This window comes from Microtus oregoni, unplaced genomic scaffold, assembly GCF_018167655.1.
Source record: "Microtus oregoni isolate MIOR12 unplaced genomic scaffold, Mior012 000000F_ref0000247, whole genome shotgun sequence".
Classification (NCBI taxonomy): Eukaryota; Metazoa; Chordata; class Mammalia; order Rodentia; family Cricetidae; genus Microtus; species Microtus oregoni.
In genome coordinates, this window is record NW_024543059.1 from 91,259,957 (window position 1) to 91,287,621 (window position 27,665).

The window sequence follows — 27,665 nt, forward strand, 5'->3', positions numbered from 1 at the left end:
AAGAAAACCTTGCCAGCACATCCACTCTCTGACCTTGGGTTACTTCTCCTAGGAACCTTTAACATTTTGTAAATTCTGCTATATTCCCATCCTGCATATATTTTCTTAACATTTGAAATACTTCTTGGCACAGATTAAAGTATAATCTGCGGGGTTATATTCATGTAAGACCTGCACTGTTAAAATACTGATAAAACTGTTGAGAATCTAGGCATTCACTATCCTTTGCACCTTCCTGCACAGTTAATCACAGCATCAAAGCAAAATAAGATGAGAAGGAAGTGAAATATAAGAACTTACACATGGAGATGGTTTGACGGCGTCACTTGGGAAAAATCCAACCTCTCCTGAAGCTAAATTTCGTCCCTAAATTGGAAAAAGAAAATACCATTGAAAACAAAATGATAATGCCATGTTGTTGTTTATACAGTGTTGTTCAACTTGGGATCCTCAGGTTCTTTACATATTATATTTAGTACTCAGCATTAACTCATGGGCCCAGAAGAGGTAGCAAATGCAGATACATTTTCCATCACTGTTGAATTTTCCATGTGGTTTCAGGTTATGGTTATAAAACAATCCACTCACTTGTCAACAAGCCATTCAACTATGAAACCTTTATATCTCTCAATCTTATATGCAAGGGAAGCCTAATAAGGTTTGATAATTACAAAATTATTACTGCATTTAATATAGTGATATGAGTTTTCATTAATTCTTGCAATAGTCTTTTATGATAGAGTCACTTATTACCCTCAGTTTTGTATAAGAGAGAAGTGAGGCATAGAGAAAGCAGAGGATTTCCCTGTAGTCATAGTGATAACAGATACCAGATGCAGAATTCAAATTCAGGAGTTCTAACTCCAGCTCCATACAACCTCTCTGTGCAAGGATAAGGCTCGCCAAAGAGAATGCTGAAAAACAAAACCAGAAAGGTAGCTCGAGCCCTTCTATGACATAAAAATTTTATCACTGATGATGCTGTTGTGCCAAAGGTCTTATGTATTTTTAAACTCAATCAACATGAAAAATTGCTCTTGAATTTGAAGTTGAAAATGACATTAGGGAATTGGTACCATGGTATGAGGAGAGAAACTGGAGGAGGAAGCATGGGCATTAAAGACACTACCACTTGGGGAACTTACCTGTGAACTAGATTTGAGCAGACAATACAAGAAGAGTTAAAGACTAGGAGCTAGGTCAGTTATTACTGCAGGAACTAATCAGATCATTCATTCAAACAGGTAACATTGAATCATACAGAGAAAGATCTGGGTAATATAGAAAGAGAACTGTGATGGGAGACAATGTAGAAAGAAGACAGAAGTAGGTACTAGTGCAATGAGAAAGGAGGAAGAAGTCTTTAGGAAGGAAGATTCAGAAACTATGGAGGGATGGCAGCATGGTAATTAGATTGGAATGAAGTGCTTCTTTCTTTATCTGTATTTACTGAGTCTTTGATGGAACTTTAATGGGAGCCTGACACAAAAGAGCAAATAATAAGAATGTTATTTGGTACATATCATTACATAGACTTTTATATATAAGTACATCACAGTGCTGAAATCAACCACACCCTTACACAACTCAGAAGAAAAACTAGAGGGTAACATTTCTCAGAGAAAAAAAACCAATATGTTTGGAATTGAACTAAAAGAAATATATACTGCAGGGAAAAGGGCAGAGCTTTATAACTAGCTTTTCTAAGCCATATCAGTCAACTTCTGTTCTTTACTAGATCAACACAAAATTTACTAGATCTACAAAATTAATGACAAAGGAGAAGCAGGGGTTTTTTTTTTGTGTAAGAGTAAATGATGGCCAATATCCTACCACATACTTCTTCAACACAAAACTGGAATAGGGTCTCTTTATACTTATAGTCTGCTCCTTTTCCAATGCTCATATGACAAGCTCACTCATCTCTTATATAAAGCATTCTTCAAGTCATATATTCACATTAGATCTATCTATGAGGGTTTTACTAACCTTGATGGAAGACATATATCTGAATTTTATTCTTTTATTCTTATATGAGCATTTTATTCTGGGTCAAACAATCAGTTCATTATCTATTTTATGTCTATTATAAATGCCAGACATAGTGAATAATCTGTTAGGTATTTTTCCTATCTGATATTTGGTCTGTGAGTCCATTAACATGTTCAAGGTCAACCTGAAAACATTCCTGTTTCGTACTATGTGTCACCTGATATGCTATCTTTGTATGCATTTATTCTGCAGGTAATCTTGCATCATGTGATGGGACTTTTTATAAATTTAACATTACAGGTCTGAGTATTTTTATGATATATTTTCTTTGGAAAGGACCTGAGAAAATAGGTCATAAATTGCATATGGTGAGAATAGAGGCAACTTTATGACCCATTAAATAAATTAAAGCACACACAGAGAAAATATTAAATTATAATAATAATGCCCTTTTTCTGAAAAGCAGACTGCTTTCTGCAGAAAATATATTAAGCTAAAATTATTGATAACTTTCTCTGTTATTCCCAAATATCACAAATACAAATGCATAGTCAGGCACACACTTACTTGTAACTGACCTTAGGCTTTAACTAGTCCTCGCTTTTCTTCAAAAGACTCTACAGTGGATCATAATGAATTGGAACTACTTTACATTTGCCAGTAGAAATAAACCTGTAATCTACCTGTAGGGAGAAACATATTAATGCATGCCAGGCTGCCAGAGTGAAGATTGCATTTTTAAAACCACAGACAAGAAAGGCTTAACGTGACGGAGGATGTCCTCCAAAAATCTTAATCATAAATTGCTTGGCTTCTAACTTTGTGGGGAAAGAAAAAAGAGAACAAATTACTTTAAGAAAAATATGATAACTCTTCCCTGTGGCTCATTTATCCCCCTAATTCTCTCCGGATCGGAGCATTAATGCACTCCTGAAAAAGCTCGGGATGATTTGAAACAGATTTGGAAAGCCAAATGTAAAAAGGCTAGATTCATGGTTATTCATGAAAGGTGGGAAATTCTCCCCCATTACAGTGTCCTAAACACTCAGAACAAATGCATGGCAGTGCTGTGTTAGGTTAGTGGGCAGTTTATCTCACACGGCTAGTCGCCAGAGCAACTTCCACCCTGCCCAGTTATGTCTCCACTATCAGAAATAAATGGCTTGGCCACTAGGAGGGGAGAACATAGAAGAAGACCATGAATTATTGGAATATAGATGAATAAACATAGGAATTAGTTTATTGGTTGACAGGTATGTAGCTATTAAGTAGACTGGATAGGTAAATAGAATAGATGGGAACACTTATTTTTTTTTAAATCATTCTGATGAGCTTTGTAAAGACAAGTAATAAAACAAATAGTCCAATAACAGGAGGTGATCAGTAAGAAGAACAGTCTGAAATGGGCATTTATTAAAGAATGATTCATGGCTACAGCTGTGGCCGTATTGTAAATGTCCTATTCTGTGAGACACGTGTCCCTGCTAGTTCTATGGATGCATTTAGAGGGAGTGTCACAGGAAGGGAGCACCAGGATAGCTTGCTCTGTTTCTTAGTCTGCTATAAAAAGCTGTGCAACCACAGGCAAGTCACAGAGGTAATCAGTAATAATGACAAGACCACCCATAAACGCCTCATCAGGTTGTTTGAAGGATGGAGAATTACTGCGTATGGAAGTCTTTTGAAGATGCTGAGTAGTCATTTTCTCTTTCATTCATAATACTGTTTTCCAGTTATTCTAAAATTATTCTTTTAAAATTTTACTGCAAATTGACCGGCCACCTGCTATTAAATACAGATCCCTAAATCTATACATAACTCCATCATTCCCCTTGCATCCAGACAAATGGACTGTCACAAATAACATGGACTTTCATTATCACTTCCATTTCAATGGGCAAACTACATTCTGGAGAGTCCCTTGCCTTACACATAGGTCTTCCTTTAAGCAAACATAACCATTCCTCATTTCTGACCTCCTAGCGATTTTCCTGCCGATGAACACTGAACGGTTACAGTGAAGAATCCCAAGGTCTATAAGTACACACACAAAAGAATGAAACGAAATGAAAGCTGCTTACTTTGTAATCTCAGGTTGAAAGGGGAAAGGATATTTACACTTGGCTAGCGTATGAATTCTAAACGCTCATGCACTGAAACAAAGACTTAAAATTACTATTTCTGGCGTTCTTCACTTCTACATAAGGAGCAATTCTGACTTACAGCTCTGCATAACTTTGCCAAACTTCATCCTTGGGCCCCACCTTTGAAATCATACTTGATGTTAGTTTCTAGAGGCTGATCATTGGGTCGAGGTCATGACAATATTGGACAAAATCCACAATTCTATTCAATATATTTTCTAATTCATATGAAACTGTTTCTCTTTGCTCCATCTCTGGAATTTTGGTTAACTGAAGTGGAAAAAAGGTATCACTTAAAATCAAAAGTTGTAAAACATACTTTCCTTTTTTTTTATTGAGAAAAAAAAATTTCCACCTCCTCCCAGCCTCCTACTCCTCCCCCTCCCCCAACTTCTCCCCCCTCCCCCCACTTCCCCCCCTTCCCCCACTCCTCTCCCCCTCCCTTTCCAGTCTGAAGAGCAGTCAGGGTTCCCTGCCCTGTGGAAAGTCCAAAGTCCTCCCCTCTCCATCCTGGTCTAGGAAGGAGAACATCCAAACTGGCTAGGCTCCCACAAAGCCAGGACATGAAGTAGGATCAAAACCCAGTGCCATTGTCCTTGGCTTCTCATCAGCCCTCATTGTCCGCCATGTTCAGAGAGTCCGGTTTTATCCCATGCTTTTTCAGTCACAGTCCAGCTGGCCTTGGTGAGCTCCAATAGATCAGCTCCATTGTCTCAGTGGGTGGGTGCACCCCTTGTGGTCCTGACTTCTTTGCTCATGTTCTCCCTCCTTCTGCTCCTCATTGGGACCTTGGGAGCTCAGTCCAGTGCTCCAGTGTGCTACTAAGGGGGAAAAACTACTGAAAAGTCAGCAGCTATATTTCTCCGATTGTTAGATGTGAGGTAAGCGCAACAGTGGCGTAGTCTCCCTGATAGGTTTAAGAAATGTCTATAGCAAGGTCTCTGTATTTCTCCAACAAGAAAGGATGCTCTGGTTATGGTTACTTGTATCGTGAGGTTTTCCTCTCAGCTCTTACTGGGTAAGATGCACAAAATGCAACCCTGACCCATTTTCTCACAGCAGGTTTTCTTCTGGTGAAATAAACAAGAAGCTTCATTGGTGGAAGAAAAATACCAACAAGCTAACTCCAGCCAGCACATAGGTGAGCCAGATTGCAAGCAGTTGCTCAACACAAGCCCTGCAAAGAAGGGCAAGGCTCAGCTACATTTTGGATAACATTCTACTTGGAGAAAAGCTGTGTAACCCCACCCGCAAATTATTCCAGGCTCAAAAGGACCCAAAGAAATGTTTTTTCTACTCATGGTAACAACAAGTATGATTTCTTAAAATTCTAGTCAGAAGTAAACACAGAGGGAACACTCTAAGTATTAGCTTTATGTGATAAATGTTCATGAAACATTAGGCATTTGAAAAGGAATTATTTTCTCCTGGGAGCAGAATCAGCACTTTGAGGAAAAGTTTGATGTTTCACTGTGCACAATGCACTGGGCTAGGCACATGGGGAATATAAAAATGAACAGACATAGCCACTTCAAGGATCATTCAATAATGCTATTTTGCCTATTAACTTTTTACCTCTGTTATATTCTCATAGATTTTGATGGGCTTTTTCATCACAACAATCATGAAGTAATAGTTTGCTGTGATCAAGGCATCTAGAGCCTGGTGTTCTGTTCCCGCCCTTCTGATCATAACTGAGTCACTCAACCATTTTCAGTTTCAATATTCTCTTCCATGAAGCGGAAAATTGACCCAAGGATTCCCAAGGTTTCCAGTACTGGTCAAATGCTCTATTTAGGTGCCTTCCACGAGTTCTATAGTTCCAGTTTGTTATTGTTGTCCCCCACGACAGGATTCGTATTTAAAATGTGTTCATCAGGGATGGTAGGGATCAGTAATTTAACCTGATAGCATTTACTAAGAGAAGTTAAGCATTTCCTCCAATTTTCATTTGGACTCAGTATGAAGTCGTCTCAAGCATATGGAATTGGCCTGCTAAGATTTAGATATGATCACTGATTCTTCAGAAATTTAAATCATAACTAAAATTCAATAAGTTACAAATTCATAAATCATTTGGTCCAACATCTTAAGGGGATGTACATGTTCATGCTCTAGTGAACTATGGTGTGCAATGAACAGCCACCCCAGAGGCAATTCCAGACTGACAGCCCATAGAACATATGTTTTGTTGACATAGCCTTTCAGTAATTGTGCGAGAATGTAGCTTACACGGTAGTAACATAACAGAATAAAAAGTTGACAGAATTTCTCAGAACTTTATCCCTGAAAGTCTCTCTGACTTTCTATTAAGAAGGGACTAACCATATGAACTTGTATTTAGGTGGTAGCAACCTCCTCAGAGTACAGGCTAACCTACACTTTGTCCTGTGCCATATTCAGCAATGCAAGTGGAAATGCAAGGAAGAAAATTAACCAACAGTGTCCATCTCCAGAGTTAACAATTAGGACCTCGCCCACTGTGTCAGGAGCTTGGGCAATTCCCATAATACAGTCTGTACACTCGGAAACATTCTTGCAAACCCTGCTTACGATATACTCAATCAAAGCCAGTTGGCAATTACCCAGGGAAAGTGTTTCTTACAAGCCTTTACTAATGTCTATTATAATCTATAATCATCTCTCCAGGGCCGTCCTGGCTCCATTATAGCCAGATGCTGTCTATTTCTCCTTTCCTGTAATTAGGGACCATGATGATTCTCAGGGTCAAAATCCTCTATATTTGGAGGCAAATACCTGTCAAAATAAAGGTCTGGTGATTATAGGATCTACTGACCAACTAAGAATAGCTTTGTATCTATACACACACACAAGCTCAATTTTGCCTTGATGGTTTCTCATTCTATACAAGAGCTGAGAGACAGAATGGAAGCACAGGCGAACTGAGGGCTCTTAACACTGGGCTCCCACACTCAACAGGGGTGCTGCGTGATCAGAACTGAGTCTTCAACTTCATGGAGAAATGTTTTCATGGCAAGAATCTGACCTAGGGAAAAATACCTGTCAGTCCCTGCAGAGGCCAAGATGCTGACTTCTTATAGCATCAAAGAAATGTGTTGGGTTTGTTTTAGGACTTAGGAATCTGTTTTCATAACAAAAGAGATCTGGTAATACTTATAAACAATTCTTTAATGTTTCTACTTCCCTCTGACTTGGATACAGATGGACACTTGATCTTTAGATTAAGACAGAAAACACACAGTGTTAGGAAACATTCTAGAGCTATTAGCAAAGTGTGTTCTTCTTAATCCTTTACAGTACCTTCCATAACTGCAGGGAGTTCAGCTTCTCTCTTCTCCCTGCATGTCCCTTATCCTTCCTGATCTAAGACTGCAGCAAGTTCTCAAGGAGCCAAGTTGTTTCTCTGCAAACCATTCACTGCACACCACACCACCCTCGAGCTTGAATCCTTGAGCTATCCTAGGTCTTCCTCAGCCACCAGCTCCCCGGAAAGGGCTCCTGGTTTCCACCAATGTTGTACTTAAATCCGTCATTCCCTTCAAATTTATCATTTTCACTTTATTGTATAATTATAAGGGAAAGAGCAAAAGAAATTTCAGGGATCAAGTATAGGTATATGGAGGGCAAAATAGTCTCCAAAAGCCCATGTGGTCAGTGCCACTCTTTATAAAAATTAAATGTGATAATTATAAAATTGAGATAAAAAGTGAAAATTCTGGATAATCATTTTCTTGTTCCTGGAAAATTAATCAAGTTCTTCTAAACTGTTAATCATCACAGATATACAGTTTCTTTCCCTTTCAATTTCTTTCCATGTTTGCTTCCTAAAGACCTCATAAAACCCCCATCCGTCCTTTAAAAGTCAACACTCCCATTTTATAGTTGAGGAATCTAAGAGTCCACTCTGACAAGATGAATACTTTATGGATCTTTCAAGTGGCATGAAGTATAACTCAGAGGTAAAGATAACTTTGAAATGTATGCGAAACAAATGCCGGGAACAGTCTCTCTGAAGAGTTATTTAGACACATTTTCTTCTAGGCCCTAGAAAAAGATAAAAATGATGGTTCTTATTTTCTGTGTAGCTCTATCCAAGTAGACCAGGATGCAGTGTGGTAGTTGTGTGTTAGAAAACTATTTTTAAATAAGACCTTGGAGAAAATGACCTTAGTCTACAGGGTAAATGTATAATGGTAAAGAAGGTTTTAGCTAAGAAAACAAGACAGTGTGATGATGGAGGCAGAGGGTAAAATATCTAAGGATGGAGCTTTGAGAAAGCATGCATCCCAGAAAGAAGGTTTCCCCAGGCAGTTCTTTTTTCATTTCTTTCTTCCCTTAGCTTAATAGGAAGAAAACACATGTTTGGCCAAGTCATGCATAGCCAGTTCACGACCCTTAATTCTAGGTTCACTGACTCTGGTTTCATGTAAAATGATTGTTTCATTCCTCCTAGGAACTTCTGAACCCCATGATTGATTGATTGATTGATTGATTGATTGATGATTGACTGATTTCGAAGGCCTCTTCTACTGAGGCACACGGCAAATAAAACTCAAATCAAAACAAAAACTTTTCTCAAGAACATGCATTAAGCAATGATTTTTACCTCTCAAGTTTTTACGCCAAAATAACTGCCTTTGGAAACTCATTGGCCTAGGTGTTAGAAACAGAAATGAGTCTCTCAAGACAAGAAAGGGGTGGGATTGCCACTCTTGGCTAGCATCCAGTCTTTTGACCAGAAGAACAGAGGAGACCTTGATTCTAATCTTGTTACTGGTACCTGACATAAGAGGAGGCAATAAACGTTAAAACAACAAAATCTACAACTCTCAAAAACATGTTCCATTTACCCTCTTGGTGGAGCGCTCCATGAACAACTCAGAACACGTGTAAAAACACTTTCAGTCCTTAAAATAAAGATCATGTAGATGCACGGGTGTGGCTGTGAGGAATCATGACTATTTTCTACATTATTTAATTTTCTCTGTGGATAAAAATACATATGTTTTGGCACTGGTTGCCGTTCCGTTCATATAATTGCCTTTTAGTTCCAATTAGCTTGCAAAATTCCCTCAGTGGCCTATTCGGGTATTCATAAATGACAATGCAGCAAATAAAGCCCCTGATCTAGGACACAGGGTCCTCACTGCTTCAAGATCTTTTAAACTAAGAAGAAAACACACAGGGAGCACTCACTCTATTGTAAGGGAAATTGTAAATGGTACATTTGCTTGCCCACCCTCTCTTCCATCCCTCCCCTGCCCCTCCCTCCATCTGCTTTCTGAAAATATAATCTGTATATTTTCTATGAAAACACTTCTCCCATGAGAAAGCCACTCCAGCATGAGAGATTCTCTGTCTTCCCATACAATATCACTGAAAAGCAACAGGTTCGCTGTCAGCGGTCAGACAGTGTGAACAGAATTGTTCTGTATGTTCTTAGAAAACAGTCGCGCCTTACACCTGCGCCACGAAATGCAACCCTAAACGGCAATTTCCTACTTGCTATTCATGTCATTTGAAGACAATTTCATATAGCTTTCAAGGAAAAGAAAAGACAAAGAAAGGAAGAAGACGCTGCCAAAATGAATCCCTTAGAAGGAAAGACAGAACACAGCGCATTTTCGCAGCTCAATTGACAATCCATTGTTTGAAAGAGCTCACAATGAGAATACAGAGAGCCCACTTACTCCAACAGAAATTACTGCAGGGATAATAACAATGTAGAGGAGACTAATATCTGCTCAAAGAAAGAGAGTCCCTGATACATCCTGGAGGGTAATTTGTATGCTCTGGGCATGGTGTGTGTGGAATACATGACAGTCTACAATAAACTCTGACTTTCTGAATTAATGAGTAAAGTGACTTGCTTGAAAGAGAAAGCAGCTTAGAAAGCAAAATTTCTTGAAAATGTACAACTAGACCAAAGCTCGAAACTAGCACAAAAGTCCTTTGAAAGATTCAAATGCAAATTTATTTGTGGTAAGTGCTTCAAATTTTAATCTACAAGCTAACCTCTGTGTGTGTGTGTGTGTTTTAAAATAGGATTTATGAAAACCTCTTAGCAAAAAAAGTCAAAATAATGCATCCTCTGTCTTGATCATTTGGATTAGAAACTGATGGCATTGTTTCTGATCCTAAACTCTGTAGGCAATGTGTATGTACTTGAATGGATAACTAAATAGACAGATGGACAGACTGATAGACCTGTCTGGATGGTTGGATACTGTTTAGTGACTGCATTATGATGTCACAGATATACTTTCCAGTGATCATCGTCACCCCACTTTTCATGTAATGAAGCTAAAGCACTCAGACTTGCCTGTTGAAAGCCACCACACCGGCAGGCAACAGCCAGTAAAACTCAGCAAAGGGATCTCCGATTTCCTAAGTGCTAGCATAGGAAGGGAAAACACTTCACTTGCTTATCTGGTGCTAATTATGCATAATCTCAAACGAAATGGGACAAGGTCCAAGAAGAGGTGCGTGAAACTGTATTCTTGAAGCAATTAAAAAAATAGAATCCCTTAGAGGAACACACATATTGAAGGATGCAAACAACAAAGTATGTGTTTTCTTTGAGCATGAAAATGAACAAGATATGTACATGGAGAACCCATACACATACCTGCAGACACAGAACTTTAAAAAAAAAAACTCAACCAAAATATTCTTTATATCTTAGAACCAATAAGAAGTAAATATGCTAATGTGTTTTTTAAAAGTAAAACATGACATTAAACTGGCCAGTTTTCTACTATGAACCTTCCAAATGTCTAATCGGTGAAACAAAAGTTTATTTAATCATGACAGCCTCCTTGAGGACTTTGTAGCATCTTTAATCAATTTTTTTAAATACAGAAAACAAATATGTCAATTTCATGTTTGGGGAAGCATATCTTTATGAAATGTTAATAATTTGAAACCATTCCCTTTATTTAGTTTCGATCCTAGCCAAAAATTTGAGTTCATTGGAACACCTTGGGGTTTTGGCAATGTTTCATAGGTTGGTTTTGACTCAATGAGCATATGAAAAGCTGGAGATAATACCATAATTACCATGGAATCATACCAGGTTGATCATCTACTCAGTGGCTCAAATAAGATTGATTTGGGGCTTAATATAAGCCTGGATTCAAACCAAGCCCATTGTATCCTAATCTTTAAAAACAGGGTTGTATTCTGGTGTTATAAAGCACCCCACAGGTGCTTTTAATCAGTGTTAGAAACACAGCTCTGGTCTGTCCACCTTATGTGACACCTAAAATGAAGTAACTCAAAGACCCTGTTAAAGTAACTGAAAGCCCTTACTCCAGCCAGATAGCCATTCGGTCACATGTGAATGACTTCCCTCTAGGATGTCTCACTCTGCTATTGTTCCTCCCAGTAAGTCCAGCTAAATAGCCCTTAAGTGACTTATAGGTACTCCTAAGACAAACCTGGCATATGTTATATCTAAGTCAGAAAAGCTAGGGGAATTTTTCAGATGTGTCTGATAGTATAAACCTATTCCTAGTTTGTAGGAAGCATGAAAGATGCCTCTAAAATTTTGGGAGACCTAAGGTCACACCAATGAGGGTTCATACTGGAGTGTGAGAGGATCAGAGAAGTTCAGAGCTAGTTACTCAGTACATAAATGCTGTCTGGAATAAATGTGCTTGCTAACTGTTCTCTGTTCTAGGCATTAACCACTCTTCTTCCTAACCATTAGGTCTGCATCCCACTAAGGAACCATCATAGACAAATTCTGTCATTTAGCGCTTCTCCCCATTTATCTCGTGACTCTCTTTCAGTATTTCCAATGCCTTTTTAGCACCACACCAGAAAATTTTCACAATCCAGGCAACTAAAGAGGAAGTGACAATTAATAACAATTTTCTTTTTGTCTAGAAAGAATAGAAGGCAGCACAATTTAGTAAAAAGAGTATGAAGTCAACTGGAACAGAGCATGAACAGTTCTGCTTTCAAGTATGCTGTAGGAAATGAAGTAAAGAAGAAATGTAAATCTGCAAACATTATGAAAAATATTGAAAGCATCGCTTAAACCTACTGTGCTGTAAAAAATAGTAAATACAATTTTAAAAGGTACAATTAAGTTTTATGTATCTAAGGCATCAGAAAAACAGAAACCAGAGAGCTCGCTTAGGAAAACATGATGTGTATAATCCTCTCTTCAACAGAGTGAAATGTCTGTGGGCACACACTGTGCAAGCTTCTAGGAGGCCTGCTGAGCCTTCCCCAGGATCTCCACCGTGGTCTCAAGCACACCACTGTTCAGGCACCACTTATGTGCCCCGATAGCTCCAATATTTTGTGCTTACCTTCACTATCTTCTATTGATGTCTCTAGAATGAGAAATTGACTGGCTTTTAGCATCCTCAAGGACGGCTTACCAAGTGAGTTTATTATTAGCACTGCTCAGACAAACCCCACAATGTTTTCTGCCTGTGGTTCACTGTTACCTGAGTGTTCTATAGAGTGTTCTCTCTCTCTCTCTCTCTCTCTCTCTCTCTCTCTCTCTCTCTCTCTCTCTCTTCAATTAGCATAGTCTCCTCTCCTGTATCTGAGTTCCATGCTTAATACAATGCAAAGCATCAGAAGTAACTGCACCTGCTCTAGGTATAACTTAAGGTTAGACAGCTCCTGCTTTTCCATTCCCAGGAGGCAGCTGCAACATGCAAAGTCTGATCCTGAAACTACAATAGTGAACAGAAGTCTAAAAAGTTCCCGAGGAGGTGTCTGTGGTTGACAGCCTCCACAAAGTTCCTGACAGGTCCAGTCCCAAGTGTCCAGTGATTCTAGTCACTGCAGGCCCTCGGCTGTTCAGAATCATGTCAATACCACCTAAGGCAGAAGAGCCATCTTACTAACCTAGAACATTTTTGAGAACCCACAAGGCATTACTTAGTATAAATAGACTGGAAAATTGTCAGGGACTTCATAAAACTAGAAAAAAAGCCCATTTCAATCAGCATAAAGAATCTTGCAGCACTAACCATTATGTCGGAATGGTGTGTTGGGGCAGCATGAGCTCCTTCAGTGGTGAGAGGACCTCAGAAGACACGGCACAGCACGAAAGTTAAGGGCTTAGACTCAGGGTCAAGAATTTCTAGGTTTTATTCCCAGTTCTGCCCAGTAACTATGCAACTTTGGGCACATTACTCAACTTCTCAGTGGTTCTGCCTGCTTATATTTAAAATAAGGACTAAAACAGAAATTCTTTTTTTCCAGAATGTTTGTTACTAATATATGAGTTAATATATGTAAAATGCACTTATAAATCAACCTTGTGTCCAAAAATTGTAAATAAACATGAGCTGTTTGTAATTTTTTTTTTTTTTGGTCACTATTATAAGGATTTTTTTAAATGCCGTGTTTTGTCTGACAATCGGGATGAAAGCAAGAAGGTAGACAGGATAAGAAAGCTAATGCAGGTGGGGCTTTTAGTGAGATGCCATAAAGTAACAGGTATAAGCACATGGGGATTGTTCCAGTTTCCTTCACATTGATGAGATAAATGTGATAAAATGTCCAGTCAAGCAACTTTGGAATTTCAGTTTACAATTATAGGTTACAGTCTATCATTGTAGGAAAGTCAACATGGAAACTTCAAAGAACTAATCACATCACATTCACACCCAAGAGCAGTGAGAAACCAATATAGGCATGCTCACTTATTTGCTTGTATTGAACAACTTGACTTGTCCACTTTTAGAGTTCAGGAACCCCTCCCTAGGGAATGGTGCTTCCTACAGTGGCTGAGTTTTATATATCCACTGACTTAATCAAGACAGTTCCCTAATGACATACCCACAGGCCAACTCACTGTAGCCCATCCCTTATGGAAGCTCTCTTCCTAGGTGACTCTATACTGCATAAAGTTGACAATTAAAGGTAGTCATCACAAGGATGATGAGGGGTACACTAAATAAGAGAACAAGGAGATAAGAAGTCAGAAGAGAAGCAAGGCTGCAGCACTGATTCTGTGGTTCATAAACGCCTACATTAGGGAAAAGAAACAGGAACACTGTGTGGCCAGGAGAAGAACACTGAAAGGCATTAATAAATTATTGAATCACATCTGAATTTTGCAGGAGTACGGAAGATGTCTATGTTAAACAAATTCTACAAGTGAGAATAGAAATTAAAGAAAACGCCAAATGTCACATGACACAAAAGTCGGGGCAAGTGTCATAGTCTGAGCAGAAATTTTACAATGGAGATGAAGAAATACTTTGAAGGTCATTTAGTAGCTAAAAAAGGAAAAACTGATGACCAAGAGATATACATAAGAAAGTGAGAGGGAAGACAGAATCTACAAAAATGTCAGACTTGAGTGTCGGAGGTAGATAAGTTGGGTGTTTGTAGAACCATACGGATATATAATACTTAAGCAATATAAACAGTTATTTTTTACTTAAATGATATTCCACTGCTTATAAATAGAACATGCATGCTTTGTATGCCCACACAGAGTGTTTATCACAATTTATCATTTTATGGGCCATAAAATAAAGCTTAACTAATCTAGAATTATCAAATCATACAATCTATATTCTCTTGTGAAATGAAATTAGAAATTAAGAATATAATAATGATAACTTTTTAACCTGACTTTAACAACATGTAATATATACATAAAGAGAAAAATCACAAGTTGCTATTACCCTGAATAATTTTTATATTTTTATATACCAATGGGGACAATCAATATCTTTTAAGCAAAGATATTAAGAACATTTGGAAAATCCCTTAATACCAGTAAATAGTCTCTTTCCTAAAATCCCAGAAGAAAAAGTGAAAACATTCTGAGCCTACTAAAAGTAAAATGAAGTAGATCGGAGCCTAGGGAGGCAGGAGAACTAGTGTTTAGAACTCACAGGGCTATCTGCCTGTTAGAAAAGGAAAGCAAAATAAAATACACAAATCATGAACAAATGTGTTACCCTAAGAGCCTAAAAACAAAACTCTCAAACTGTTAACTAAACCCAAAGTAAGAGAAGAAAATAAGAATATTTCCAGGAGCAGCAATCTATAGTATGGTGAGAGAGAGAGAGAGAGAGAGAGAGAGAGAGAGAGAGAGAGAGAGAGAGAAACCATTGCCTACTTCTATGGTGAGACCAGTAGACATCATAGTCAATTTGTCAGACTTAACCAACAGAGCATCCAAGGAGAAAAGAATGGAGCTAGAAAGAAGAATAATGGCGCAGTGTCACCCCTACAGACTCGAGATGCTAAATCAACAGTTAATATTATAACCATCAGGCCATTAAATTTAATGACAGATAAAATGTACAGATTCTTATAAAAAAGACCAGCTATCTTATCTAACTGAAGAAAAATCAGATAAGAGCTGTCAGCTCCTTACTCATAAAGAAATTTACTTTGCACTTTAAATAAAATGTCCTACAGCCCAGGTAACATCATACTCAGTAGTAAAGAACTTGATGCTTTCCCTCAGATCAGAAATACAGCCATCATACACTTATCATCACTTGCACCTAACACCTTACAGATATTATAGCCATTACCACAAGGTAAGAAAAAGAACTTAAAGGCATCTAGACTGGAAAGGATGAAGCAAACATAGTCGTTTATATAAAACCTCTGATAGGATACAACAAAGAAAACTCTAAGCCTAACTGAGAATAAGGGTAGTTACAGGATAGAAACTCAATACAGAGAACAGTAACTGTGGGCTGGAGAGGTGGCCCAGGGGGTAAGAACACTTATTGCACAGACATGAGGACCTGAGCTCAAATACTCTGAACCCATGTAGCAAGCAGGGCACGGTCATGTACACCTGTAACCACAGCACTGTGGGAGGGGGAGACAAGTGTCTCACTAGCGGCTAGCTGAGTGCCAGGTTCACTGAAAGACCCTGTCTCAGGAGACTAAAGCAGCAGGTGATAGAGTAGGATACGGATTGTTTTCCTATGGCCTCTATTAGGATGAAGTGAAAGCCAGAAGAGCATCATCAATAAATATAAAACATGCTTGAGATGGGTGAATGTGTATATAACCTTGATCATAGTGATCTCACCACACACGCACATAAAAAGCTATCAAATCATACACTTCAAATATGTATGGTTTATCATATACCTCACAGCTCTTGTTTTTCCTAAGTGGCACTATTGATACAAGTTAGGTATAGACCTTTTAGGGTTCCAGACGGTGATTAGAACAAAAGCAGACAATACTGAGCACACCCTGCTTCCCCTATGAGTTCATCTGTGAGTGGAAGAGACAGAGGGTGAGGGAATGAGGGAACCCAAAAGAACAAATGAGACAAAGTGTTAAGTTACACATTTTGAAATATGAGGAAAGTGCACACAGAAACATGCTATAGAAGAGATGCCATTGGACAAACTTAATAATTTATGACACAATCCCAGAGAACTTAGACAATAATGAGGACACTAAGAGAGACATACATGGATCAAATCTACATGGGAAGTAGAAAAAGACAAGATCCCCTCAGTAAATTGAAAGCATGGGGACCTTGGGGGAGGGTTGAAGAGGGGAGAGGCAGGGAGCGGAGCAGAGAAAAATTTAGAACTCAATAAAAATCAATAAAAAAAGAAAGAAAATTTAGGACAGAAAATTCAAACAGAAAGTCTTGAATAAGGGGATCTTGTGGGTACAAATGAAGCTGTTTTGTGTTTAGGTGGAAGGATTTAAGAGTTGAAATATTTAATTTGTTTTTTTTTCTCTTCCTATTCTGGGAAGAATGATAAGTGAGAAGAAAAATACTTGGGAAAAATGTTGGGATTTTGGGAAAGCCATTGGCAGCAGCAGGTGCAAGGATGGAGGCAGTGTTAGGTCTAGGAGCACTCTGAAGTGACAAGAGAAGAGTGGAATGGTTCAAATAAATAAGAGAGATGCCACTTTCATGTGCACAGTGCAAGTTTGTCCCATGGTCCTTCTCTGTGTCCTTTTCCTTTGTCCATGAACAAATTTCATTCACATGCCATCCTTCCTACTTAATCTCAACCCCTCCCCTGTTATCTTCAACTACAGCAGATAGTTAACATGTTCTTCAACTTTATTGGTAAATATTTCTATTCATATAGACAACACAGGCCTCCTTAACAAGCCACAACATTCTGTTAGCCAGCTATATAAAATCTTAATACTAGACCATGTTTTACCTCAACAAAAATACCTAAATCAGATGTAGGCATCTTAGCAAAGAGAGGTTTTTATCACCAGCAAATATCAACAAAATCAATTACTTCCTTCATTTCATATATTTTTGAATAATGCCAAGAGAGTCTCTAAAATTTTTCAGGTACCATGCGTGGGTATGCAAACAGTCAAACAGGGCCCCACATGGCCACTGGCAAGTCAGTCAGGTATCTTCCATGGATTGAACTCTTAATATATGAAAGTTATGCATGCTCGATCATACCCACAGGTACTAGGTTTGGGAAAACGTTCCAGCCAAGTATGAATTTTTAATAAAAATGGTAATTATGACTCACAGCACTGACACTGTTTTTCCTTAGTGTTTTAACACTCATGGCCAACATGGGGGAAGTTTAATAAATAACCCTACCAACGCATGTAAGGTTTCCGAAGGTGAAGTGTACAACCAGCTTTTAAAGGCAAGAGTTTGATTTTGTATTCAATATAGTCAATCACCCTTTAGATCAGAATGGTTATCATCTGAGAAGTACCTGCCAAAATGCACTGTGTGCATCGCCTCTCAGCAGTTCCACAGTGTCTCCTGCCTGGATATGCAATGGTGGTCCTTCGTGGAGAGCTGGGGGTGGGGTCCCAGTGTAGCTCCTAATGACTTGCATCTTTGGCAAACCTGAAAAAAAAAAACAATAACACACTGTTTGCAATGGAAAGGGCAATGATGTGTGGAGGGTACAGGTGTGTTGAAGAAAGGAAAAGTTAAGTCCACTATTAGCATTAAAGTGTTTACTTCTGCCAGCTTCAAGGAAACATCCAAAGTAGCACAGATGGAATACTTCTCAACTTCCTCATCGCCTGAGATGGTGCAAGTATAAGACACATGCTTATCCCCCTGGTCCATTATATACCTTTCCTTCCCTCACTGCCAGTCTCCTTTTGGTTGAAAAAAAAATATTTCTCTTTGAGCTGATGCCTGCTTCATAAAAAACATACCACGTTTTGGAAAAGAATCAATTTTTTCATCAGCTCTACCCTTTCTGCCTATTACTTTTCTCTTGGGCACTGGCTGATTTCATCACTAAGGAGGCTCACCCTTACTATGTATGTATCGCACTGCCCAGTAGAAGGCTCCTATCTTAAGGTTATCTCTGTAATTCAAAAGAAAAAAAAAGGTGATGGATGTGTGCCTGCAATTCTTGAGACATTTATATGGAAAAACTCTCTGGGCTCAAATTTAGGCTTGCAAAGCAGAGCCAACAAATGGAACATGTCTAAGCCAATAGCATCAGCGATATTAAAAACACAGATCCATCCCTGTCTTGCATTTCCTTCCATGGGCAATGAGGGCCTTGGTTCAATATTTCATTTCAGAGAGCAGGCAGCTTCAATTATACAGGGGGCTAATTGCACCCAATGTTGCCCACAAATGTACAACCTCACAGTCACTTTTCATTTATAGATGCTGCTGCCCCTTCTAATAGAGAAATCATTCATAAACATCACCACCTCGAACCATTTGGGGGCATGAACTCTTAATTATTATACTTAAGGAGTGATTATTCTCATGACTGGGGTGACACGGTAGAAGCACTGTACTCAGTATATGGAGGACCAGTGACTGTCGTTTGGTTCTGGGTATCCCAGATACTTCTAAAAGGCTACATGGAATGTTCCAGCAAAGAGTTTATAGAGATCTCAAAACCCTTCTCAATTATTATCTACTCCCCATCAAGAACAGGCGAATTGTGATAAATGAAGCAGAACAAAAGTGTTACTCAATGCATTCTTGTCGTTCCAGTCGGGAAGGTAGAGCCTGAAATCCGCTTGCCCTCCACTACAGCTCAGTTGCTATAGCTTTAAAGTTACAATATAAGTTGCTACATCTCCCCTTTGCTTCAGGGCCACAGAACCCCTGGAGGGATGGTGACTTTAATTCTACTTTAATTTTCTATGGCTAGCTTCCCTTCCGGATATTATAAGGGTAGCACCCTAATACAAACAACAGGCTTTATTATCTTTTCCCAAGCAGCACCCCAAGTGAGTTCTCCAGGGCAGAACACTCGTTGGACTTCCTTTCCACACGCTAAATGCCTGGAGTACAGAGAGAGCTTATTCTATAGTCTATTAGATTGCTACTATGGCACCTCCCATACACAAATCCAATGTGAAAAAATGCAGGCTGCGAAAAAGGATTTAGGAGAACGTAGAATTCTTACTCCGCAGTCTGGGCTGCATAATGGGTCTTCCTACCTTTAGGCTCTGATTTGTACTTCGTCTGTTTTAATTTTGAATCGTCAATGCTTTGAAAATATCCAGTTTGGTAAATTCCCTGTGCAGTTTTGATTTTCTACCACTTAAAAATATGCTAAAGGCAAGAAAGACTAGTTTTTAAGCCTGAAATAACTCATCTGACCTTGAATAGCAAGGCCATTGGAGAGCTGTGACCTTCACTGCAGCTGTCTACGTGACACCTGATGATAATGAGAGTTCTCTGATTGTCAACAGGCCCAAGATAGACATTCTCAAAAAGAAATGATGAAAAATAAATACATACTTATAGATATTTAGAGAAAAACATTAACTTTGATGGAAGTTCACTACTTAAGCATATGTTAGAGATTATAATATAAAAAACTCCAGTTAGGATACAAGGCTATGAGAAGTCAGGTCCAGAGTGATGCTGCCTCGAGTCTATTTATATAGATTGGACTGCCATAATACACATAAAACAATAACACCAAAAATGGAAAAGAATACATAGATAAACATGGACAGACGAAGAAAAATGCTCTATGTTGCAAAGTGGTTATGAGGAAAGCATGGTGATATTTGTTCCTCCTTTATACCAGCTCCTATCTTTTTAGCTATTACCTTCCTAAGGGCAGCTGATCTAATTGCACACTAACAGAGACAAGTTGCTCAGCCTGTTCCTAAAATAAAAATGTGTTCAGTTGGCCAGATGAAGGTTCAGCCATGTCATATTCAAAAGTACGTTGTAACAAGTCTCGATTTAGTTACAAACCAACTGGCAAGTGCAGGGTCCTTCAACCGACATGCTTTATCCTTGGGAATTAATTGTAACCTTATGATAGAATAGAATTTATATATTTTGTCCTTTCCAGAATAATCTGTGGTATTTGTTTCTAGTGGATTAATACTTCCCATTTGACCACTGTGTATTGTTAGAGCCACGGAAATGCAGCGATCAAAGGATAAAGAATGAAACGAGGACCAATTGATGAGATGAAAATGCTCACATTGCCTTTGCAGGCATTCAACACTGGTGGGAAGAATGGGTACTTCCCAAAAGACCCATCCCCCCCCAAAAAAAAGAAAAAAAGAAGGCCCAGCAACATTGCCACGAACATAATCACAGTAATTGAAATGAAAATCTTACTAGAAAGAAAAGGAGGAATAGGTTAAATCTTCCCATCAGCACTCCGCGATCAGTTTGATACTTAGCACCACCGACTACCACAGCAGGCATCACACTCCATAAATGAGATCAAGAAGGGAGAGTGAGTTACATTTACAGATGTTTGCCCTGGGAATAGGCATTTGCTGTTGATTTAGTAGGAGGTCCTTCTCTCCTACCTAGAGCCTGCCAGACAGGTTCTAAACTCTTTTCAAAACTGACCAGGACAGAACAAGCCCTACTCATCTCCATGGCAACTCAGTCACTGTGCGGCATGCAGTTTATCATTTGTCTTACTAAAAGATTCTCTCCCAGTGTGGCCTGTCTCCATTGACCTGCCTCCCTCCATCTGGATTACTCCGAAGAGAGCAAATCCCTGTTTTATAGATCAGCCTTTCAAAAACTGTTCAAGAAAATCCCCACGTTCTAAAATAAAATAAAAATTATATTTTCCTTTGGCGGACTACACATCAGGAGCTGCTGAAATACAAAGACAAAACAAAAACAAACAGAACATGAACCGTCGAAACAGAAACAGAATTTTCCTCATTGCTAATAATCAGAAACAAAGAGTTGATGCTTCTCTTTGAAGATGACCAGAACCATACATTGCACTATATTTAAATCAACAGCTCACTCAGCAAAGCTCCTTCCCTGGGATTCAGAGCTACCTGCTCTCTGTCTATTCTAGGACTATTATTAAAAATGGAAATGCTCGTGCAAGCCCAGGGCTGCTCATCAAGGACTGAGATTTCATTCTGCGACTGCCCTCGGGCTCGAACAGCAAACTAACCACGTGCTATTTTAATAACTGCATTTGGGCCATCTTGGAACTTCCCCGAATGTTATAGAATTATCTCTATCTAAGGGAATATTGTGAAATAGCTTAGCCAAAGTTAGAATCCCCACCGAATGTTTATTTTGGCTTGCTTCGCTCCCTACAACAAATTATTACATAACAAATATGTAATACCTTAAATATTTAACCCGTGGCAAATTTTTCTCTTTAAGTGTGAACACACTGGTAATTGTGCTTTAGTTTATGCTCAAAGAAAAGATCCCAACCCTTCCTTATGAATCCAGCACATTAAAGAAATGGCATCATTACAATGACCAAACTCCTGTGACATCCATAAAGTTCTGCTTAAACAGAACACGTGTAAGGACATACAACACTAAAGTTACAAACATAACATCGACAACAACAAAATGCATGTGCTTTTAAAGGAGAACCTGAAACTTTCCAAAACTGATTTCAGTACCGTTAGGAATGACACACACTAAGACCTCTAAACACTTTTTAACATGTTAATTCTCAGGAGAATAGTAGAAACTTGTCAGATTAAAAACTATTTCACTGGCGATTTTCACTCAAACTCATAAACATCAGTGAAAGCAACAGTATCAGTCTGCCCTGCGTCCTCTAAACAGGGAGAAGCGGTGGCTCTAATACAGACTAATATCTAGTCACCACGCTGAGGTCCCTGCCCGGACGCAATGGGCCACCACAGGCTGATAACTTAGAGAGGGAGGATGCCTAGTGAACAAACAGGCTGTCAGTAACGAGCTAGCCTTTCACCCCTGGGTCTTGATTTAAAATCTAAACACAGCCACATTAAAATATAATTAGTCCTACAAGATGCCAGAGGATGTGCTTGGTTTATCCTAAGAAGCTGATCACAGGCATAACTAATTCACTCACTCTTGTAGTGTCGTGAGTACTCCGCAGTGCGGCACACAGAACAAGAACAAGATTCCTGCCTTCACCAGCCTGTGGGTCGCCTTCAGAACACACAGGCGGCAGAATACAGAAACAACTGTACACTAGGTCATGGATTCCCTTACAGGGGGATATCTAAAGAATTTTAAAATTACTATCCACAGGATTTTTAGAAAAAAAAATTTTAGTTTAGTTAAGTCTTGGGTAGGATCCTAAGAAATGTGTTTTATCATTTACTATTAGTCTTGGCTGGGGCTTCCAAATTTTGGGCGGGCTTTGAAATCTCCTCTTGCAGATACACGTCTGAAGCCCATGACCAGCATTCACTGTGAGGAAACTTGCTTTTGAGACAACCACAGTGCCGTAATTAGTGATGACAGCACTCCAACAAGTCTCCTTAAGCAACACACAGGGCGCTGGAAACTGTCCAGTGGAGAAGAAAGTTCGCAGTGCACATGAGGATCTGTATTTGGATCCCAAGCATCCATGTGAAAACACTGGGCAGGGCCGTGAACCTGTAACAACAGCCCAGGGAGTTGGGGGTAGACAGGGGGATCACTGGGAGTTGTTAGATACCCAGGGTTAGTGAGAGATTCTCTCTCAAGAGAATCCAGAAGACTGGTGAAGTGGAGATCACTTGTTATCCTCCTCTTTTGGCCTCCAACCACTCACCCTCCACATGCACAAACAACACACATACAAACAACAGAGAGAGAGAGAGAGACATAGAGAGAGACAGAGAGACAGAGAATCAGAGAGAGAGAGAGAGAGAGAGAGAGAGAGAGAGAGAGAGAGAGAAGAAACATCCACACAAAGTTCATTATCAACTCAGTGACATCTGGGACCCCCTGAAACAATCTTTGCATCAGGCTCTCTAGGACTAGACTGGGTGGGGGATGCCAGGCTTCCCCTGTGTTCCACACCTTCCAGGGTTCTTTCCAAGAGAGCTCTGCTCCTTCCTGCATTTGTAGTCTTCCTTGAGATGCAAAAGGAGCTTCACGATGGAAACCATCTGCTCTGACATAAGCAGATAATTTGATGAAAAAAAAAAACTTGCTCTAAAGAACTAATTGTTCAGAGAGGGAACACTTCCCATCAATGATTTTTTTTAAAAAAAATCATCTTAGAGAAGCCTCCTTTTATAAACTATAATGAGTCAAATGAAGGGAACAGTCATTGCTCATATACAAACAAGGATTAGGCATAGAAGCCTTCCTTCAACTTCATAAACAGATTAGTCACCCTCTGGTATTGCCTACTGAAGTATTAGTGAGCTAAGGATTAGTAGTAAAAGATATACTAACACCCTTTTAAACTTATTTTTAATGGATTAAAAAAGACATTATAGCCAACTGAGTTTCAAAAAATATAAATTCCTGTGGACTACTTTAACACTGCAGGTATGCATCTTAGTGACAAAAACAAAAGAAAACAAAACTAATGATTTATAAAATCTTGATGTCAGACCAAAGGTCTGGGAGGACATGCTGGAGATGCCTAGTGGATGTTCATTCCTAGGTGGGTGAGGGCTACCATTTGAGCAGAGCTCTAAGCTATCTCACTGGGCCTTTAATGATCAAAAAGAACACTATTGCATGACTTCAAATAACAGGACCATCGCCTAGCCTAAGCACCGTATTTTTCACAGTATAAAACCAAGAAACAAAGGATAAGTGCATGGTTCGAAGCAGCGACTAAGCTAGGTTCAGCATTGCTCTTGTTTCAGTTCCACTTGCCTCGGTCCGCCACCTTTAAAACACCCCACAGAACATGAGACTGTGTCTGAGCCACAGCTCCCACCACTGAGCATGCTCGGTTCAGCACGCCCTGACCCCTTAGACATGGGGCAAAGAGAGAGAGAACTCTCCTTCAAGTGGTACAAGATTGAAACGCAGAAAGATCGCCTCGAATGCTAGGCAGAAAGTGGCAACTCCTACTAGTGTATTCTAATGACAAAGTTTCAAAAAGCTTAAATGAAAAAATTTAAAAATCTTAATTACTAAGTAACTAGGAAAAACAATCTACGAAACTCGGCCCTGGAGAAGCTACATGCAGCTTGTCTGTGTGTCTGTGTGTCTGTAGGTCTGTGGGTTTGTGGGCATTCAGCTCTATCTGACTAAAATTATTATCATTTAAGCTACGTCATTATGTACTTCCGGCCACATCTAAGTGTCCCAAACTTGGCAATCAAGCCAAAGGTTATTAGAAGAAGCATGTGAGATACCAGTTGCTTAGAGGAAACAGAGGAACTGCCCAGTGGGTACTTCTTATCGAGGAATGATGGGCCTGTTGATCAAATTTATTCTAACATCCATGTAAGCATGCTGGATAGAGAAGCCAGCAGGGAACAGTGATTACTGACTTCAAAGAAGAAAAGACACTTGGATCACTATTTTCTGAAAAGATCTTTTCAAAGCCTCCTGCGCTGTCCTTCATAGAAAGCAGAGAAATCCTGAGTGGCTTCCTAGATGTCTTAGTAGGTTGTTTTCTCTCTCTCTCCAAAAATAAACCCTGGTCTTTCCCAAAGCAAATGAGTATGTTTCTTTCCTGCAATTAAAATGAAGCTGCAACAGTCCATTCATAAGAGATACCTAAAGGACAAAACAACAGAGCTACAGCAAAATTGACTAAAGGTGTTCCACACCCTCCTTTCCCCCTTTGTTTTATGGGTCCATGCATTTTCTCAACAACTTTTCAAGTCACTCACTTGAAGAGATTGGCATAGGCAATGGGAATACAGCTATAAATATGACTGACCATGTGTGTATATGCGTGTGTGTAACAATAATTAATGGAACAAAGAGGCTGTATATTTGAAAGAGAGCAAAGAGGGGTATATGGGAAGGGAAGAAAAAATGTCTAGTTTTTAAAAAGAAAAGAAATAATTAAAAATAAAAATTTTAATTTAAATAGAATACCGATTTTAGAAATGATATTGCTATTTCTTTGTCCTTCGAAAACCCAATTATTTTTCCTTCCCCTAGCAATTAAAATCACTGCTTTTCCTCATCATCCTCTTTCCTTCCTTAACTGTGAAATGGTTGGATGAATGCTCTCACTAAATGTTTAACTTCTCATCTTATTTTACATAAACAATTTAATTTTCCTTAAATATCAACATTATATTACTACTTCAGCCTGTTCAAATGAATCATAATAAGCTACCCCCATGGTGAGACACATACTTCTTTTTAGTCATCTGAAAAACACTAACGAAATGGTAGCTGCATTTTAAGGGCACAATAAAACACAAAAGTAACAATGATTAAAATGTAAACTGTGAACTACAAAGAAAAATATGTTGAAATAATAAATTGTGCCAAGAAATCATGATTCATCTACAAAATGTCTATGGTTGTAAAAGCAAGACTAACAGAGGGTTCAGAATGGAGAGTGGGTGGGAAGGTGGGGGAGGCGTGAATCTGGATCTGGGGTTGTAGGTACAGGAGGGATAGGGGATGTATATAATCAAAATATTTTGTATTTATGACATTCTCAAAGAATAAAAACAACTTTGAAAATGAATACGCGCATTTGTGTACGTGTACACATGAGCGCATGTGCATGCGTGTGTGTGTGTGTGTGTGTGTGTGTGTGTGTGTGCACGCACCTCAGTAGGGAGGGGCAACTTCTAAAGGAGATGAGAAGAACTGAATTCTGAAGATGTGAATTGATGCAAACGAATGTGAGTTCCTTGGGGTGGCTAATGCATGTCATTTACCACCGTATCATTATCATCACTCTCAGTGTATGTTAGGGATGAGGTTAGATAAATGCTTTTAAATAACAAATTAGTTCTCTAAACTCACAGAAAGAAAAGGATAAAAATGCTGTCTGTGACCTCATTGCTTGATAAACAGAACACCACAGATTCTAATACTCTAATTGTGGTAAACACTTTTTTATCCTGGTAATCCTTCCACATTTGAAAAGCACCGTGGCCTTGCATAGAAAAGACATCCTGACCTAGAACTTTAGGTTTTGTTTCATTTCTCAATTAAAACAGCAGGGACTGTTGACACAAAGTTCACATGCAATTGCAGATTACAAAAGCACCTGAATATAAAACACCTTCTAACGCAGCCCATCATTCTATAGCTGAACTACTCATTTCCCACTAACGTTGTTCACCATAAAAAATTGATGACCCTACTAGCAGTGACCTTTTCCTCACTTGCTCTATAGTCTGGTGATTTCACTGCTTCTTCAGTGAAGACAGACTCTCTCAAGGAAATGAACAAAAGTGTTCTTAGCCAGTCTTTCATTTTTCATCCCACCGCCTATGTATGGCATACACAGTGTAGAATACAGGGATTGTCTAGTGGGGGTGTGATTTAAATACAAAGAAGGCAGTTATTTATAATGTCAACATACTTGAAATCAGTATTAAACACGATGCTAGAGCACAAAGGTCTTATCAAGCTCATGTGTGAGACAGTGGGTAATTATTCTGTTTAGAACCAAGTATTTCCTATGCATCCTTAAATAGTGGCTTCATGGAAAATTACTCACAACTCTGCCCAACCCATTCAACAACATTTATTTACTGCCTCATTCCTACCTATTTTGGGAGATGTATCCCTTTTGGAAAAAAGTAGGCATAGTATTATTTTAGGTTTTGCAAGAAAAAAAATCATGTTTTCCCTTTTAAGTTGTGAACATAATTAGTGGTGGTTAAAAGCCTATATTTTCTTCTGTTAAAATGTATTACTTTCTATAACTTTTTGTATATTAAGAAATTACAAAAACTACTTCTGCAATTCATTCAACTTTGTTTTGCTAACCCCTACCTGGATCATTAATGAAAATATACTAACAATGCATGGTGATCTTAGGGAGAAAACATGACCTTGCAGGGATCTAATGCGAATTTTCAAACAGGCATTTTAATACCTCCTTTCTTATCACCTCCGAGGATTAAGAATTGATGACAATTGTTCTTAAAACTGCCACTAAAAATAAAAATTATGGCAGTGTGCTGCTGTTTTATTACCACTGATAATTAAACAACTTACAGAATAGGTAAAACAGATTCCAGGAGAGAAATCTAGGGTGCTCAGATGAAAACCTGAAGAACTGTATTACTTCTCAAATTCAAAGAAATGTCAGGAGATATTGCATCAAGAAGATGAACTCATAAGCCACTTATATGGTCTGGTGATTTCATCACGTATACCAGATAGAGCAGGCCCTTTGCTGACTTCTCTGTTGCTTCTATTTCTTTTTCTATCTCCTGAATAGACAGAGCCTTATAGATTATACATCT

The 27,665-nt window shown here is 38.8% G+C and overlaps 1 protein-coding gene across 2 annotated transcripts in view; it reads right to left on the reverse strand.

The window, feature by feature from the left end:
- Vav3 (vav guanine nucleotide exchange factor 3) overlaps positions 1 to 27,665 on the reverse strand; it is a 314,833-nt gene that overhangs the window by 38,943 nt on the left and 248,225 nt on the right. For both annotated transcript variants that reach the window (XM_041655077.1, XM_041655076.1), the window contains exons 20-21: positions 17,801 to 17,937; positions 301 to 366 (exon numbers count right to left, since the gene is read on the reverse strand). In XM_041655077.1, the coding sequence (XP_041511011.1) occupies positions 301 to 366; positions 17,801 to 17,937 (203 nt within the window). The remainder of the gene's footprint in view (positions 1 to 300; positions 367 to 17,800; positions 17,938 to 27,665) is intronic.